At 47.2% G+C, this 17084-nt stretch overlaps 2 protein-coding genes across 2 annotated transcripts in view; both read right to left on the bottom strand.

Annotated features, from left to right (window-relative positions):
• Nucleotides 1-12570, bottom strand: part of LOC140395756 (fas-binding factor 1 homolog) — a 245221-nt gene extending 232651 nt beyond the window's left edge. Inside the window, exons 1-2 of the mRNA XM_072483912.1 lie at nucleotides 12427-12570; nucleotides 12042-12185 (exon numbers count right to left, since the gene is read on the bottom strand). Coding sequence (XP_072340013.1) covers nucleotides 12042-12044 — 3 coding nt within the window. The 5' untranslated portion in view covers nucleotides 12045-12185; nucleotides 12427-12570. The remainder of the gene's footprint in view (nucleotides 1-12041; nucleotides 12186-12426) is intronic.
• The window catches only part of fads6 (fatty acid desaturase 6), a 1169976-nt gene that overhangs the window by 525972 nt on the left and 626920 nt on the right, over nucleotides 1-17084 (bottom strand). The gene's annotated exons all lie outside the window — the stretch shown is intronic.

Raw genomic sequence — 17084 nt, 5'->3', positions numbered from 1 at the left:
TGTGCCACGTGCCAGTGAGGCTAGAAATAGGAAGATAGAGCAGACAAACACGTGGCTAAACAGCTGGTGTAGGAGGGAGGGTTTCCGTTATCTGGACCACTGGGAGCTCTTCCGGGGCAGGTGTGACCTGTATAAGATGGACGGGTTGCATCTAAACCGGAGAGGCATAAATATCCTGGCCGCGAGGTTTGCTAGTGTCACACAGGAGGGTTTAAACTAGTATGGCAGGGGGGTGGGCACGGGAGCAATAGGTCAGAAGGTGAGAGCATTGAGGGAGAACTAGGGAATAGGGACAGTGTGGCTCTGAGGCAGAGCAGACGGGGAGAAGTTGCTGAACACAGCGGGTCTGGTGGCCTGAAGTGCATATGTTTTAATGCAAGGAGCATTACGGGTAAGGCAGATGAACTTAGAGCTTGGATTACTACTTGGAACTATGATGTTGTTGCCATTACAGAGACCTGGTTGAGGGAAGGGCAGGATTGGCAGCTAAACGTTCCAGGATTTAGATGTTTCAGGCGGGATAGAGGGGGATGTAAAAGGGGAGGCGGAGTTGCGCTACTTGTTCGGGAGAATATCACAGCTATACTGCGAGAGGACACCTCAGAGGGCAGTGAGGCTATATGGGTAGAGATCAGGAATAAGAAGGGTGCAGTCACAATGTTGGGGGTATACTACAGGCCTCCCAACAGCCAGCGGGAGATAGAGGAGCAGATAGGTAGACAGATTTTGGAAAAGAGTAAAAACAACAGGGTTGTGGTGATGGGAGACTTCAACTTCCCCAATATTGACTGGGACTCACTTAGTGCCAGGGGCTTAGACGGGGCGGAGTTTGTAAGGAGCATCCAGGAGGGCTTCTTAAAACAATAAGTAAACAGTCCAACTAGGGAAGGGGCGGTACTGGACCTGGTATTGGGGAATGAGCCCGGCCAGGTGGTAGATGTTTCAGTAGGGGAGCATTTCGGTAACAGTGACCACAATTCAGTAAGTTTTAAAGTACTGGTGGACAAGGATAAGAGTGGTCCGAGGATGAATGTGCTAAATTGGGGGAAGGCTAATTATAACAATATTAGGCGGGAACTGAAGAACATAGATTGGGGGCGGATGTTTGAGGGCAAATCAACATCTGACATGTGGGAGGCTTTCAAGTGTCAGTTGAAAGGAATACAGGACAGGCATGTTCCTGTGAGGAAGAAAGATAAATACGGCAATTTTCGGGAACCTTGGATGACGAGTGATATTGTAGGCCTCGTCAAAAAGAAAAAGGAGGCATTTGTCAGGGCTAAAAGGCTGGGAACAGACGAAGCCTGTGTGGCATATAAGGAAAGTAGGAAGGAACTTAAGCAAGGAGTCAGGAGGGCTAGAAGGGGTCATGAAAAGTCATTGGCAAATTGGGTTAAGGAAAATCCCAAGGCTTTTTACACGTACATAAAAAGCAAGAGGGTAGCCAGGGAAAGGGTTGGCCCACTGAAGGATAGGCAAGGGAATCTATGTGTGGAGCCAGAGGAAATGGGCGAGGTACTAAATGAATACTTTGCATCAGTATTCACCAAAGAGAAGGAATTGGCAGATGTTGAGTCTGGAGAAGGGGGTGTAGATAGCCTGGGTCACATTGTGATCCAAAAAGACGAGGTGTTGGGTGTCTTAAAAAATATTAAGGTAGATAAGTCCCCTGGGCCTGATGGGATCTACCCCAGAATACTGAAGGAGGCTGGAGAGGAAATTGCTGAAGCCTTGACAGAAATATTTGGATCCTCGCTGTCTTCAGGGGATGTCCCGGAGGACTGGAGAATAGCCAATGTTGTTCCTCTGTTTAAGAAGGGTAGCAAGGATATTCCCGGGAACTACAGGCCGGTGAGCCTTACTTCAGTGGTAGGGAAATTACTGGAGAGAATTCTTCGAGACAGGATCTACTCCCATTTGGAAGCAAATGGACGTATTAGTGAGAGGCAGCACGGTTTTGTGAAGGGGAGGTCGTGTCTCACTAACTTGAGAGAGTTTTTCGAGGAGGTCACTAAGATGATTGATGCAGGTAGGGCAGTAGATGTTGTCTATATGGACTTCAGTAAGGCCTTTGACAAGGTCCCTCATGGTAGACTAGTACAAAAGGTGAAGTCACACGGGATCAGGGGTGAACTGGCAAGGTGGATACAGAACTGGCTAGGCCATAGAAGGCAGAGGGTAGCAATGGAGGGATGCTTTTCGAATTGGAGGGCTGTGACCAGTGGTGTTCCACAGGGATCAGTGTTGGGACCTTTGCTGTTTGTAGTATATATAAATGATTTGGAGGAAAATGTAACTGGTCTGATTAGTAAGTTTGCAGACGACACAAAGGTTGGTGGAATTGCGGATAGCGATGAGGACTGTCTGAGGATACAGCAGGATTTAGATTGTCTGGAGACTTGGGCGGAGAGATGGCAGATGGAGTTTAATCCGGACAAATGTGAGGTAATGCATTTTGGAAGGGCTAATGCAGGTAGGGAATATACAGTGAATGGTAGAACCCTCAAGAGTATTGAAAGTCAAAGAGATCTAGGAGTACAGGTCCACAGGTCATTGAAAGGGGCAACACAGGTGGAGAAGGTAGTCAAGAAGGCATACGGCATGCTTGCCTTCATTGGCCGGGGCATTGAGTATAAGAATTGGCAAGTCATGTTGCAGCTGTATAGAACCTTAGTTAGGCCACACTTGGAGTATAGTGTTCAATTCTGGTCGCCACACTACCAGAAGGATGTGGAGGCTTTAGAGAGGGTGCAGAAGAGATTTACCAGAATGTTGCCTGGTATGGAGGGCATTAGCTATGAGGAGAGGTTGAATAAACTCGGTTTGTTCTCACTGGAACGAAGGAGGTTGAGGGGCGACCTGATAGAGGTATACAAAATTATGAGGGGCATAGACAGAGTGGATAGTCAGAGGCTTTTCCCCAGGGTAGAGGGGTCAATTACTAGGGGGCATAGGTTTAAGGTGAGAGGGGCAAGGTTTAGAGTAGATGTACGAGGCAAGTTTTTTACGCAGAGGGTAGTGGGTGCCTGGAACTCACTACCGGAGGTGGTAGTGGAAGCAGGGACGATAGGGACATTTAAGGGGCATCTTGACAAATATATGAATAGGATGGGAATAGAAGGATACGGACCCAGGAAGTGTAGAAGATTGTAGTTTAGTCGGGCAGCATGGTCGGCACGGGCTTGGAGGGCCGAAGGGCCTGTTCCTGTGCTGTACATTTCTTTGTTCTTTGTTTTGGAATGCCGGAAGCTACAGGCGGAATTTGGCTTGTTAACCACAGGGTGGGCAGTGGAACAGCTCAGAAAGGCGAGGGGGGCAATTTACGTGCACGGTGAGAAGGCCAGCAGGATGCTTGCACAGCAGCTCAGAAAGAGGGAGGCAACTAGAGAAATAGGGAAAGTTATTGACAGGGATGGGAACTTAGTTGGGGACTCGGCAGGGGTGAGCAAGGTCTTCTGGGACTTTTATAGCAGGTTGTATAGGTCAGAACACCCTGCGGGGCCGGAGGGGATGAGGCACTTCCTGGAGGGGCTGACTTTCCCGAAGGTGGACGGGAAGCGGGTAGAAGGGCTGGCGGCCCCGATCGGGCTGGAGAAGATAGTGGAGGGTTTGAAGGCCATGCAGTTGGATAAGGCCCCGGGACTGGATGGGTACCCAGTCGAGTTCTATAAAAAATTCCCTGGAATATTGGGCCCGGTGCTGATGAAGGTCTTGAACGAGGCTCGGGAAAGAGGGGTTCTGCCCCAGACGATGTCGCAGGCCATGTTCTCACTCATCCTGAAACGGGACAAGGACCCGGAGCTATGTGGGTCTTACAGGCCGATTTCCTTATCGAACGTAGATGCCAAACTGCTGACCAAAATTTTGTCCTCTAGGATTGAGGACTGTGTACCGGACGTTATTGTGGAGGATCAGACGGGGTTCGTTAAGGGCAGGCTGCTGGTGGCCAATGTAAGAAGGCTGTTAAACGTGATCATGATGCCCCCGGAATAGGGAGGTGGAGGTAGTGGTCGCGATGGATGCAGAGAAAGCTTTTGACCGGGTTGAGTGGGATTATTTCTGGGAGGTGCTGGAGCGGTTCGGATTTGAGAGGGGCTTTATTGACTGGGTTAGGTTGCTGTACCAGGCGCCAGTTGCAAGTGTACGGACAAACAGGACGATTTCGGACTATTTCAGACTGCACCGGGACGAGACAGGGATGCCCCCTCTCCCCACTGCTGTTTGCGCTGGCGATAGAGCCGCTGGCAATTGTTCTGAGGCCCTCAAGGGGCTGGTCCAGGGGGTGGTGCAGCATAGGGTCTCCCTGTATGCGGATGACCTGCTTTTGTATGTTTCAGGCCCAATGGAGGGGATGGAAGAAATTCTGGGAATTTTCGGGGAATTCAGCCGGTTTCCGGGGTATAAGCTCAATATGGGGAAGAGCGAGATGTTTGTGGTCCAGGCGAAAGGTCAGGAGAAGCGACTGGGGGAACTGCCGTTCAGAGTGATAGGGGACAGTTTCAGGTACCTGGGTTTCCAAGTGGCGAGCGATTGGGACAGGCTACATAAATTGAACTTGGCCCGGATGGTGGATCAGATGAAGGAGGATTTCCAGAGTTGGGATGCGCTCCCGTTGTCTCTGGTGGGCAGAGTTCAATCGGTAAAAGTGACAGTCCTCCTGAGATTCCTATTTGTTTTCCAATGCCTCCCCATCTTCATCCTGCGGTCCTTTTTTAAGCGGATCAATAAAGTTATTGTGGGCTTTGTGTGGGGGGGCAAGTCCCCACGAGTGAAGAGGGCAATGTTCGAGCGGAGTCGGAGGGATGGTGGGCTGACGCTGCCGAATTTCAGCAATTATTACTGGGTGGCTAATATAGCCATGGTGAGGAAGTGATTGGGGGGAGAGCCGGCGTGGATGCGCATGGAGGCGGCTTCTTGCAAGGGCACAAGTCTGTGGGTGTTGGTAACAGCGTCTCTGCCGTTCCCACCGGCGCGATAACCCACCAGTCCAGTGGTGGTGGCGGCCCTGAGAGTCTTGGGGCAGTGGAGGAGTCATGTGGGAGCAGAGGGGGCATCGGTGTGGTCCCCAATCTGCAATAATCACCGGTTTGCCCTAGGGAGGATGGACGGGGTCGTCCGAATTTGGCAGAGAGCAGGGATCGAGAGGATGGGGGACTTGTTTATCGAAGGAAGCTTCCCGAGTATGTGGGCGCTGGAGTAGAAGTTTGCATTGGCGGGGGGAAATGAATTTCGATATCTGCAGGTGCGGGACTTTATGCGGAGGCAGGTACCAACCTTCCCACTCCTGCCGCTAAGGGGGATTCAAGATAGGAGAGGGGAGCGTCTCGGACATATATAAAGAGCTTATGGGATCAGAGGAGAGGCAGACCGAGGAGCTGAAACAAAAGTGGGAGGAGGAGCTGGGGGAGAGATAGGGGAGGGCCTTTGGGCAGACGCGCTGGGTAGGGTCAACGCGACCGCAACATGTGCCAGGCTCAGCCTGATCCAATTTAAGGTTGTTACATGAGAGTGGCCCGGATGAGCAGATTCTTTGGGGTGGAGGATAGGTGTGCGAAGTGTGCGGGGGGAGGCAGCGAACCATGTCCACATGTTCTGGGCATGTCCAAAGCTGAGGGGATTCTGGCAGGGGTTTGCCGACGTCATGTCCAAGGTATTAAATATGAAGGTGGCAATGAGTCCAGAGGTGGCGATTTTCGGGGTGTCGCAGGATCCGGGAATCCAGGAGGAGGAAGAGGCCGATGTTCTGGCCTTTGCTTCCCTGGTAGCCCGGAGGCAGATATTACCAGCATGGAGGGACCCGAAGCCCCCGAAATCGGAGACCTGGCTATCGGACGTGGCTGGCTTCACCTGCCTGGAGAAAATTAAGTTTGCCATGGTGGCGCAGTGGGTTAGCCCTGCTGCCTCACGGCGCCGAGGTCCCAGGTTCGAATCCCGGCCCTGGGTCACTGCACGTGTGGAGTTTGCACATTCTCCCCGTGCCTGCGTGGGTTTCGCCCCCACAACCTAACAATGTGCAGGCTAGGTGGATTGGGTGATTAATTGGGTACTCTAAATTTATTTTTAAAAAGTTTGCCATGAGAGGGTCTCTGTTAGGGTTCGCCGGAGGTAGCAACCATTCGACGACTTCTTCGTGGAGAATTAATCGTCAGCAGAAAGGGGGGGGGGGGGGTTTAGGCTAGCGTAGATTAGGGGGTTAAGTAATGGTGGGACCTGTGGGAGAAGGAGGTGGTATTTGCACTATGTTAATATTTTCCTTGTTATGTACATTGTTTATTTTGTTGCTGTTACAATGCCAAAGAAATACCTCAATAAAATGTTTATTAAAAAGAAAAATACCATTCATTTAAAATATATTCCTGAGAGGAAGAAAAACATTCCATGGCTAAATAAGGAAGTCAAAGAGGACATAAATCAAAAGTAAAGGCCATACTGCAAAATCTAGTGGAAGGCTGGAGGATTGGGAGAACTTCAAAGTTTAGTAAAAGGCTACTAGAAATAAAATCAAAAGAGCCAAGATGAACTATGAAAGGAAATTGGCAGAAAATATACACACGGATACCAAAAGCTTCTTTCAGTCTATAAAGAGGAAGAGAATAGCTAAAATAAATGTTGGCGCTTTACAGAACGATACCGGTGAGGTAATAATGGGGAACACGGAGATGGCGGAGGCACTGACCAATATTTTGCCTCTGTCTTCACAGTAGAGGATAATAAAAAATGTCCAGAAACTGTAGTTAATGGAGAGGAACTTAGTGCAATAACCATCACTGGGAGAAGGTATTGAATAAACTAATGGGATTAAAGGCAGATAAGTCTCTGGGACCTGATGGCCTGCACCCTAGGGTATTGAAGAAGGTGGGAGCAGAGATAGCGGATGCATTGGTTATGATATTTCAAAATGGGTGGCATGGTGGCGCAGTGGGTAGCACTGCAGCCGCACGGCGCCAAGGTCCCAGGATCGATCCCGGCTCTGGGTCACTGTCGTTGTAGAGTTTGCATATAATCCCATGTTTACGTGGGTTTCGCCCTCACAACCCAAAGATGTGCAGGGTAGGTGGAATGGCCACGCTAAATTGCCCTTAATTGGAAAAATGAATTGGGTACTCTAAATTTTTTTTTTTTTTAATGATATTTCAAAATTCCATGGATTCTGGAAATGTCCCGGTGGATTGGAAACACATTAATGTGACGCCCCTATTCAAAAAGGGACAGAGGCAAAATGTAGGAAACTATCGACGGGTTAGCTTGACCTCTGTGGTGGGGATGTTGCTGGAATCAATCATTAAGGAGGAGATGACTGAACATTTGGAAAGACAAAGCACAACCCCCCCATTGATTGTCAGCATGGTTTTATGAAGGGTAAGTCATGCTTGAGAAACTTTCGCGAATACTTTGAGGATAAGTATTGGAGAGTGGCGAATGTTGTTCCTCTGTTCAAGAAAGGGAATAGGAATGACCCTGGTAATTATAGCCAGTTAGTCTTACTTCGGTGGTCGGTAAGATAATGGAAAAGGTCCTGAAGGATAGGATTTATGACCATTTGGAAAGATGCAGCTTAATCCGGGATAGTCAACACGGATTTACGAAGGGTAAGTCTTACCTCACAAATTTGATGGAATTCTTTGAGGAGGTAACTAAGTGTGTAGATGAAGGTAGAGCAGTTGATGTCGTATACATGGATTTTAGTAAGGCGTTTGATAAGGTTCCCCATGGTCGGCTCAAGAAAGTAAGGAGGTGTGGGATAGAGGGAAATTTGGCCAATTGGGTAAGTAACTGGCTATCATAGAAGACAGAGGGTGGTGGTGGATGGAAAATTTTCAGACTGGAGACCAGTTACCAGCGGTGTACCACAGGGATCAGTGCTGGGTCCTCTGCCATTTGTGATTTTTATCAATGACTTGGAGGAGGGGGCTGAAGGGTGGGTCAGTAAATCTGCTGATCACACCAAGATTGGTGGAGTAGTGGATGAGGTGGGGGGCTGTTGTAGGCTGCAAAGAGACATTGATAGGATACAGAGCTGGGCTGGAAAATGGCAGATGGAGTTTAACCCTGATTAGTGCGAGGAGATTCATTTTGGTAGAAAAATTTTGAATGAGGATTACAGGGTCAACGGCAGGGTTCTGAGGAATGTGGAGGAAGAGAGAGCTTAGGGTTCATGTCCACAGATCTCTGAAGGTTACCACTCAAAAGGATAGAGCCGTGAAGATGGCTTATAGCGTGTTAGCGTTTATTAACAGGGGGCTTGAGTTTAAGAGCCGCGGGGTTATGCTGCAACTATACATGACCCTCGTGAGACCACATTTGGAGTATTGTGTGCAGTTCTGGTCACCTCATTGTAGGAAGGATGTGAAGCATTGGAAAGGGTGCAAAGGAGATTTACCAGGATGCTGCCTGGTTTGCAGGATAGGTCTTATGAGGAGAGGCTAAGGGAGCTAGGGCTTTTCTCTTTGGAGTGGAGGAGGATGAGAGGCGACTTAATAGAGGTTTATAAGATAATGAGGGGGATGAGTGGACGTTCAGAGACTATTTCCTTGGGTGGATGTAGTAGCTGTTACAAGGGGGCATAACTATAAGATTCAGGGTGGGAGATATAGGAGGGATGTCCGAGGTAGGTTCTTTACTCAGAGAGTGGTTTGGGGTGTGGAATGGACTGCCTGCTGTGATAGTGGAGTCGGACACTTTAGGAACTTTCAAGCGGTTATTGGAGAGGCACATGGAGCACACCAGAATGACAGGGAGTGGGATAGCTTGATCTTGGTTCCGGACAATGCTCGGAACAACATCGAGGGCCGAAGGGCCTGTTCTGTGCTGTACTGTTCTATGTACCCAGTAAGGTAGATAATAGGGAACCTGTGGATACCGTGCTATACCTGATCAGACTATTATCAGTATATAACCTGTGCTATTCCTGATCTGCTGTTACTCTGTATATAAGCCATGCTATACCTGACCTAGTTCAGCAGGGGATTGGGTATCTGAATTGTAGCTCCAGTATACAGGAGGTTGAGAGTAGTGAGGTCATGAGTAAGGTTTCAAAGTTGCAGGAGTGTACCGGCAGGCAGGAAGGTGGTTTAAAGTGTGTCTTCTTCAATGCCAGGAGCATCCGGAATAAGGTGGGTGAACTTGCGGATGGGTTGGTACCTGGGACTTCGATGCTGTGGCCATTTCGGAGACATGGATAGAGCAGGGACAGGAATGGTTGTTGCAGGTGCCGGGGTTTAGATATTTCAGTAAGCTCAGGGAAGGTGGTAAAAGAGGGGGAGAGGTGGCATTGTTAGTCAAGGACAGTATTACGGTGGCAGAAAGGACATTTGATGAGGACTCGTCGACTGAGGTAGTATGGGCTGAGGTTAGAAACAGTAAAAAGGAGAGGTCACCCTGTTAGGGGCTTTCTATAGGCCTCCGAAAAATTGCAGAGATGTAGAGGAAAGGATTGCAAAGATGATTCGGGATAGGAGCGAAAGCAAAAGGGTAGTTGTTATGGGGGACTTTAACTTTCCAAATATTGACTGGAAACGTTATAGTTCGAGTACTTTATATGGGTCCGTTTTTGTCCAATGTGTGGAGGGTTTCCTGACACAGTATGTAGATAGGCCAACGAGAGGTGAGGCCATATTGGATTTGGTACTGGGTGAACCAGGCCAGGTGTTACATTTGGAGGTAGGTGAGCACTTTGGTGATAGTGACCACAATTCGATTACGTTTACTTTAGTGATGGAAAGGGATAGGTATATACCGCAAGGCAAGAGTTATATCTGGGGGAAAGGCAATTATTATGCGATGGATGGAGAGGAAAACTGCAGGGGATGGGCACAATGGAAATGTGGAGCTTGTTCAAGGAACAGCTACTGCGTGTCCTTGATAAGTATGTACCTGTCAGGCAGGAAGGAAGTGGTCGAGCGAGGGAACCGTGGTTTACTAAAGCAGTCGAAACACTTGTCAAGAAGAAGAAGGAGGCTTCTGTAAAGATGAGACATGAAGGTTCGGTTAGGGAGCTCAAGAGTTACAAGTTAGCTAGGAAGGACCTAAAGAGAGAGCTAAGAAGAGACAGGAGGAGACATGAGAAGTCTTTGGCAGGTAGGATCAAGGATAACCCTAAAGCTTTCTATAGATATGTCAGGAATAAAAGAATGACTAGGGTAAGAGTAGGGCCAGTCAAGGACAGTAGTGGGAAGTTGTGCATGGAGCCCAAGGAGATAGGAGAGGTGCTGAATGAATATTTCTCGTCAGTGTTCACACAGGAAAAAGACAATGTTGTCGAGGAGAATACTGAGATTTGGGCTACTAGACTAGAAGGGCTTGAGGTTCATAAGGAGGAGGTGTTAGCAATTCTGGAAAGTGTGAAAATGGATAAGTCCCCTGGGCCGGATGGGATTTTTCCTAGGATTCTCTGGGAAACCAGGGAGGAGATTGCTGAGCCTTGGGCTTTGATCTTTAAGTCATCTTTGTCTACAGGAATAGTGCCAGAAGACTGGAGGATAGCAAATGTTGTCCCCTTGTTCAGTAAGGGGAGTAGAGACAACCCCGGTAACTATGGCCAGTGAGCCTTACTTCTGTTGTGGGCAAAGTCTTGGAAAGATTTATGAGAGATAGGATGTATAATCATCTGGAAAGGAATAATTTGATTAGAGATAGTCAACACGGTTTTGTGAAGGGTAGGTCGTGCCTCACAAACCTTATTGAGTTCTTTTGAGAAGGTGACCAAACAGGTGGATGAGGGTAAAGCAGTTGATGTGGTGCATATGCATTTCAGTAAAGCGTTTGATAAGGTTCCCCACGGTAGGCTACTGCAGAAAATACGGAGGCATGGGATTCAGGGTGATTTAGCAGTTTGGATCAGAAATTGGCTGGCTGGAAGAAGACAAAGGGTGGTGGTTGATGGGAAATGTTCAGACTGGAGTCCAGTTACTAGTGGTGTACCACAAGGATCTGTTTTGGGGCCACTGCGGTTTGTCATTTTTATAAATGACGTGGAGGAGGGCGTAGAAGGATGGGTGAGTAAATTTGCAGATGACACTAAAGTCGGTGGAGTTGTGGACAGTGCGGAAGGTTGTTACAAATTACAGAGGGACATAGGTAAGCTGCAGCGCTGGGCTGAGAGGTGGCAAATGGAGTTTAATGCAGAAAAGTGTGAGGGGATTCATTTTGGAAGGAATAACAGGAAGACTGAGTACTGGGCTAATGGTAAGATTCTTGGCAGTGTGAATGAGCAGAGAGATCTCGGTGTCCATGTACATAGATCCCTGAAAATTGCCACCCAGGTTGAGAGGGTTATTAAGAAGGCGTACGGTGTGTTAGCTTTTATTGGTAGAGGGATTGCGTTTCGGAGCCATGAGGTCATGTTGCAACTGTACAAAACTCTGGTGCAGCCGCATTTGGAGTATTGCGTGCAAATCTGGTCGCCGCATTATAGGAAGGATGTGGAAGTATTGGAAAGGGTGCAGAGGAGATTTACCAGAATGTTGCCTGGTATGGAGGGAAGATCTTATGAGGAAAGGCTGAGGGACTCGAGGCTGTTTTCATTAGAGAGAAGGTTAAGAGGTGACTTAATTGAGGCATACAAGATGATCAGAGGATTAGATAGGGTGGACAATGAGAGCCTTTTTCCTCGGATGGTGATGTCTAGCACGAGGGGACATAGCTTTAAATTGAGGGGAGATATATATAAGACAGATGTCAGAGGTAGGTTATTTACTCAGAGAGTAGTAAGGGCGTGGAATGCCCTGCCTGTAACAGTAGTGGACTCGCCAACACTAAGGGCATTCAAATGGTCATTGGATAGTCACATGGACGATAAGGGAATAGTGTAGATGGACTTTAGAGTGGTTTCACAGGTCAGCGCAACATCGAGGACCGAAGAGCCTGTAATGTTCTATGACCTGGTGGTATACACCTGAAGAACATATATCTCAGAACTATAAATAAGTGCCAAAAAAATCTGAAAGTAATGAGCCAGGCATGTCTACGAAGGGACTATCATAGTGCTGTCTTTGTTTCAACTCTGATTGAATAATCGACATAGGAAACAATTCCTCACTTACCATCTCTAATCACTTTCAGTTGCGCAAACAACAGCCCTGCTTATACATTGGTTCAGAAACATGGATCAATCATGACCAGAAGTTTATGTTTTCTGCTGCATTAGGTTATGGGGGATCCATCACTCTTCGCTTCATAGGAGAAGACTGAAAGGAAAAGGACTCAATAAGGTACAATCTTAATCAGTATAAAACAGGATCTACTTGGCAAACATTGGGTTATTTTGGAAATACTGTCGTTATAAATTGCAAGGCTCTATAGTGGACCCAACGTTAAATAACTTTATTCCACATGTAATTGTTTTTTAAAATAATGAGTTAAAAAAAAAGAATGTAACAATGTGGATGCTAGATATATTACATTTCTCATGTGCTTACGATCCCTTACCCTAGCTTCTCATGCAGCAATGGTACCTCAATCTTCTGAAATGTGACAAGGAAATTGCATTGCAGGGAACTCAGCCTCAGAGTGATTGAGTGACATTTTTCCCCCTTACTTGGCATGCTGATAGTAACATACAATCAAATCTATCTCGCTGCAATGGGACACTCCTGCTACCTATTGGCTGCTGAGTTTGTCTTTATAACACTGTATTACGGAAATTATTTAATGTTTGAAGTTCTCTGCGATGTTTCAATATTATAAGCACGGTATCAAAGCAACTACACAAGAACGCATATTAGGTTCAGACAATGATCTTTTGAAGAGCAGTTAGTATTGCCTATGGATAAACGCAGCAACCAATGAACCGCTTAGCAAAACCTCAAAAGCAGCAACTGGGACTAACAATTAATTTGTCAGAAGTGCATCTTTAGAATTTTACAGCGCAGAAGGAGACAGTTAGGAGACAATTTTGATGAAACATTAAACTGAGGCCCCATCTGCTTTCCCAGGTGGGCATAAAAGATCCCATTGCCTCTATTTCGAAGATAATCAGGAGAACCTGCCCCTGTGTCCAGGCCAATCTTCATTCCACAATCAACACCTCTAAAATCAGATTAGCTGGTCTTTATCAATGGAAGAGTGTGGGATCTTCCTGTCCCACATTTGACAACAACAAACATTAGCTGCAAGGGGGTTCCTGAGGATGTTGCAGGCGCTATATAGATTCCAGTTATTCTGTCTCTGGCATTACAATGCTACCAGGCAGAACTTCTGCATCATTCGATGACAAAGGCTCACTCCCACCCTGAGCCAAGGTTCCAATGGCCGGTACAGACTCGATTAGCTGAATGGCCTCCTTCTGCACTGTAAATTCTATGAGCCAGAGTGAATAAATCTCCCTCACCTCTCCCAGTGTCATGGTGGCATGGCAACATCAACACTTCCGGAGCACCCGCTCTACCGTGACCCCAGCCACGCCCCTCACACGAGACCCGCCCCCAGGACGTGCCTCACATCCGAGCCCCGCCCCTGATCTCAATACTGTGCCCAACGTTCCCCGCCCTTAATCCGCCACGCCCCCACTCCTGGCCCCTCCCTCAGACCGTCACGCCCACCCCAGACTCCGCCCTCAGCCCGTCCCGCCCACCCCACTCCAGACCCCGCCCTCACCCCCCCCCTTTCTAGGCCCCGCCCTGAGCCCCGAGCCCCCACCTCAGGCCCGGCATCCACCCAGGCCACGCCCCCACTCCAGCCCGAAAATCACGCCTGCGCTAACCTGTTTGACTGGTTAAACAACTGAAAGCGAGTGGCTGCTCTTTGTGTTCATCCCTTCCTCGGCTACAGTTAAAATCATCTCCACTGATGGCCGGAAACACCTCAGTTTGTAGAAAGCTTAAGTTAACACAAGGGTACGGCAATGGATCTGAGCGGCTTCTTACCATGGAGATGTCCAGGATTCCCAGAGCTTCGCCAGTTAAATTTCACGCGAAAGACGAGAACACTGTAATTCAGCGGAAAGGCGGGGAATTCTGATTAAAATACCGTTGGAGGAACACTTGGCAACAGGGCCTTCTGTAGACCGTTGTGCATGCGCGGGGTGGCCTGGCGCTCGGCATTGTGGGGGCTGTAGTCCTGAACTCCAGAATCTTTTATGGCACAGAAGACTTCGGCCCTTCACGGCTCTGCTGGCTCACTGCAAGAACAATGCAGCTCTTCCCACTCCACTGTCGTTTCTCACCCCTGAAAATCGTTTCTCTTCAGATAATTATTGTTCTCTTTTGAAAGCCTCCATTGAACCTGTCTCCACCACACTTAGGCAGTGAACTCCAAATCCTAACTACTTGCTGCTTAAAAATGTCCCCCCCCCCCCCATGTTGCCCATCGTTCTTTGTTATTCACCTTACGTTAGTGTCCTCGGGTTCTTCATTCTGCCAGTGGGAACAATTTCTCCTTATTTACTCTGTCCAGACCCCTCCACATGGTTTTCATCAGTTTTCTCCTCTCAAACCTCTTCTTTGAGTCGCTTCTTCATTCTACCCACATAACTGCATTTTTCATCCCTGTAACCATTCGCTTACATCTTTTCAACACTTCACGACCTTCCTAAAGTTGGAGGCCAGCTAAGTCAGGCCAAACTAGTGTTCTATAAAGATTCACAATTACTTCCTTAACCTTTGCATCACCCTCAACCCCTGCCTTTATTTATAAAATGAAGTATCTGATCTGCCTTATAAAAGGCTTTCTCAACCTGTCCAACCACCTTCAACAATTTGTGCACTGTGATGAATGTTTGTGGTTTCTATAAATGATTTAGATATGAATGTAGGAGGGTTGATCAGCAAGTTTGCAGATGATATGGAAATTGGTGGAGCGGTAAATAGTGAGGAGGATAGCCTTTAATTACAGGAGAATATAGACAAGCTGGTCAGATATGATCAGTGGCAAATGGAATTCAATCCGGCACCGAGGCAGGGCAAAAAAGGCAAGGGAATACATGATAACCTGGGAAGCACCGAGGATCAGAGAGATCATGATATGCATGTAGACCAAGGTACCAGAGCAGGTGGATACAATAGTTAAGAAGGCTTTTGTATACTTGCTTTTTAGCTGAGCCATAGAGTTTAAAAGCAGGGAGGTTATGTTGCATAAAATGTTGGTTAGGCCACAGCTAGAGTATTGTGTGCAGTTCTGCAATCCACATTATAGGAGGGATGTGACAGCACTGGAAATCGTGCACAGGAGATTTACCAGGATGTTGCCTGGGCTGGTGAGTTAGTTCTGAAGAGAGATTGGATAGAGTTGGATTGTTTACTTTGGTGCAGAGACTGAGGGGGGACATGATTGAGATGTATAAAATTGGGAGGGGCATAGACAGACAGGAACAAACCTTTCCCCTTGGTGGAGCATAGATTTAAGGTAAAGGGCAGGGGTTTTAGAAGGGATGTGAGGAAAACGTTTTTACCAAGAGGGTGGTAGGAGTTTGGAATTCACTGCCTGAGAAAGATGGTGGAGGCAGAACCTCATAACATTTAAGAAGTATTTAGATGTGCACTTGCGATCCCAGGGCATATAAAGCAATGGAACAAGTGCTGGGAAATGGGATTAGAATGCTTGGGTGGTTGTTTTTGAGTGGCACAATCACGATGGGCCTAAGGGCCTTTCCATGCTGTGTGATTCTATGACTCCCCATCAGAATTGTTCCCTATATGATGTCTGCTCACGTTGCCTTCTACTTCTCTGCATTAGATTTCACCTGCCATGTATCTACTCATTCCACCAGCCTGTCTGTGTTTTATTGATTCTATCCTCCTCCCAGTTCATGAAACTTTGTTTTTGTGCCATCTGCAAATTTTGAAATTGTGCCCAGCGCATCCAAGTCCAGCCCATTAACATAGGTTAAGAAAAGCAGTGATGCTAATCTCAACTCTGGGAAACCCCACGATACACATGCTCAAGACCAAAAAACTTCACCGCTACTGTGTTTCGTGTCACTCAATCAACTTTGTATCTATGCTGCCTTCCTTTCGTTCCTTGGACTTTAACTTTGCTGACAAACCTGATAATCTGTCATTTTATCAAACACCTGTTGGAAGTCCAGGTACTCTACAACAACTGCAATACCCTTATCAAATCTCTGTTACATCACCAAAAATCTCAATCAAGTTAATTAAACAAGATTTGTCCTGGATTATTATTTTTAAAAGCTTTCCCACCAAAATTAAACTGACTGGTTTACAGTTACTAGGTTTATTTCTACACCAACCCTGTACCGACCTGCAGGGGTCTATGTGAACATGCAATCCAAGGTATGTCCTTTGCTCTGCATTTCTCAGTCTCTTTTCATATTGTATTCCCTTGCCTTAAGGCATCACCTCACACTTTCTGGATTGGATTCCATTTGCAGCTTTTCTGCTGATCTGACCATCCATTGATATCTCCCTCTAGTTTGTAGTTTTCTTTCTCACTATTAACTACATGCCCAATTTTTGCATAGAATCATAGATAAATAGGAGTAGGAGGACATTCGAGCCTGCTCCACCATTCGTTATCATCATAGCTGATCAGCCAACTCAGTAACCTGTCATGTGAGGGTACCTTTAAGACATGGATGTTTAAGCAATGTACCTTTAAGAAAACAGTGATGTCAGAGAGTGGGTGGGGCTGAGCTCAGGTCAGCCATTTTGCAGTTTAGTTTTGCAGTTGGAAAACACAGTTTGTGTGCTGTGTGTGTCCAGAGAGCTGCAGGAAGAAAGCAAGGTGCTGGAGCTGAAGTCAACCAAGCTAATGTATCTCTGCGACACGTGGGTTTTTAAACACTAAACACTGTTTATTCCATGAACTCAACTTAACATCTTAAATAAACATTGGATCTCTTAACACCCCTTACTTCAAAGATAACTCAGAAAATATTGCAACAACTAGCCTACAAGCTATGGTGACGGCGCCGTTGCCGTTCTCACCAAAGAAATACACCACAAGCCCGGTGGTGGTGGCTACTCTGAAAATTTGGGGGCAGTGGAGACGGCATAGGGGAAAGACGGGAGCCTCGGTGTGGTCCCCGATAAGAAATAACCATAGGTTTGCTCCGGGGAGAATGGATGGGGGATTTGGAACATGGCAAAGAGCAGGAGTAACACAATTGAGAGATCTGTTTGTAGATG

Source organism: Scyliorhinus torazame, chromosome 18 (genome assembly GCF_047496885.1).
Source record: "Scyliorhinus torazame isolate Kashiwa2021f chromosome 18, sScyTor2.1, whole genome shotgun sequence".
In the NCBI taxonomy this organism is placed as follows: Eukaryota; Metazoa; Chordata; class Chondrichthyes; order Carcharhiniformes; family Scyliorhinidae; genus Scyliorhinus; species Scyliorhinus torazame.
Note: the sequence above shows the minus strand (reverse complement) of the source record. Positions and strands in the feature narration are given on the sequence as shown.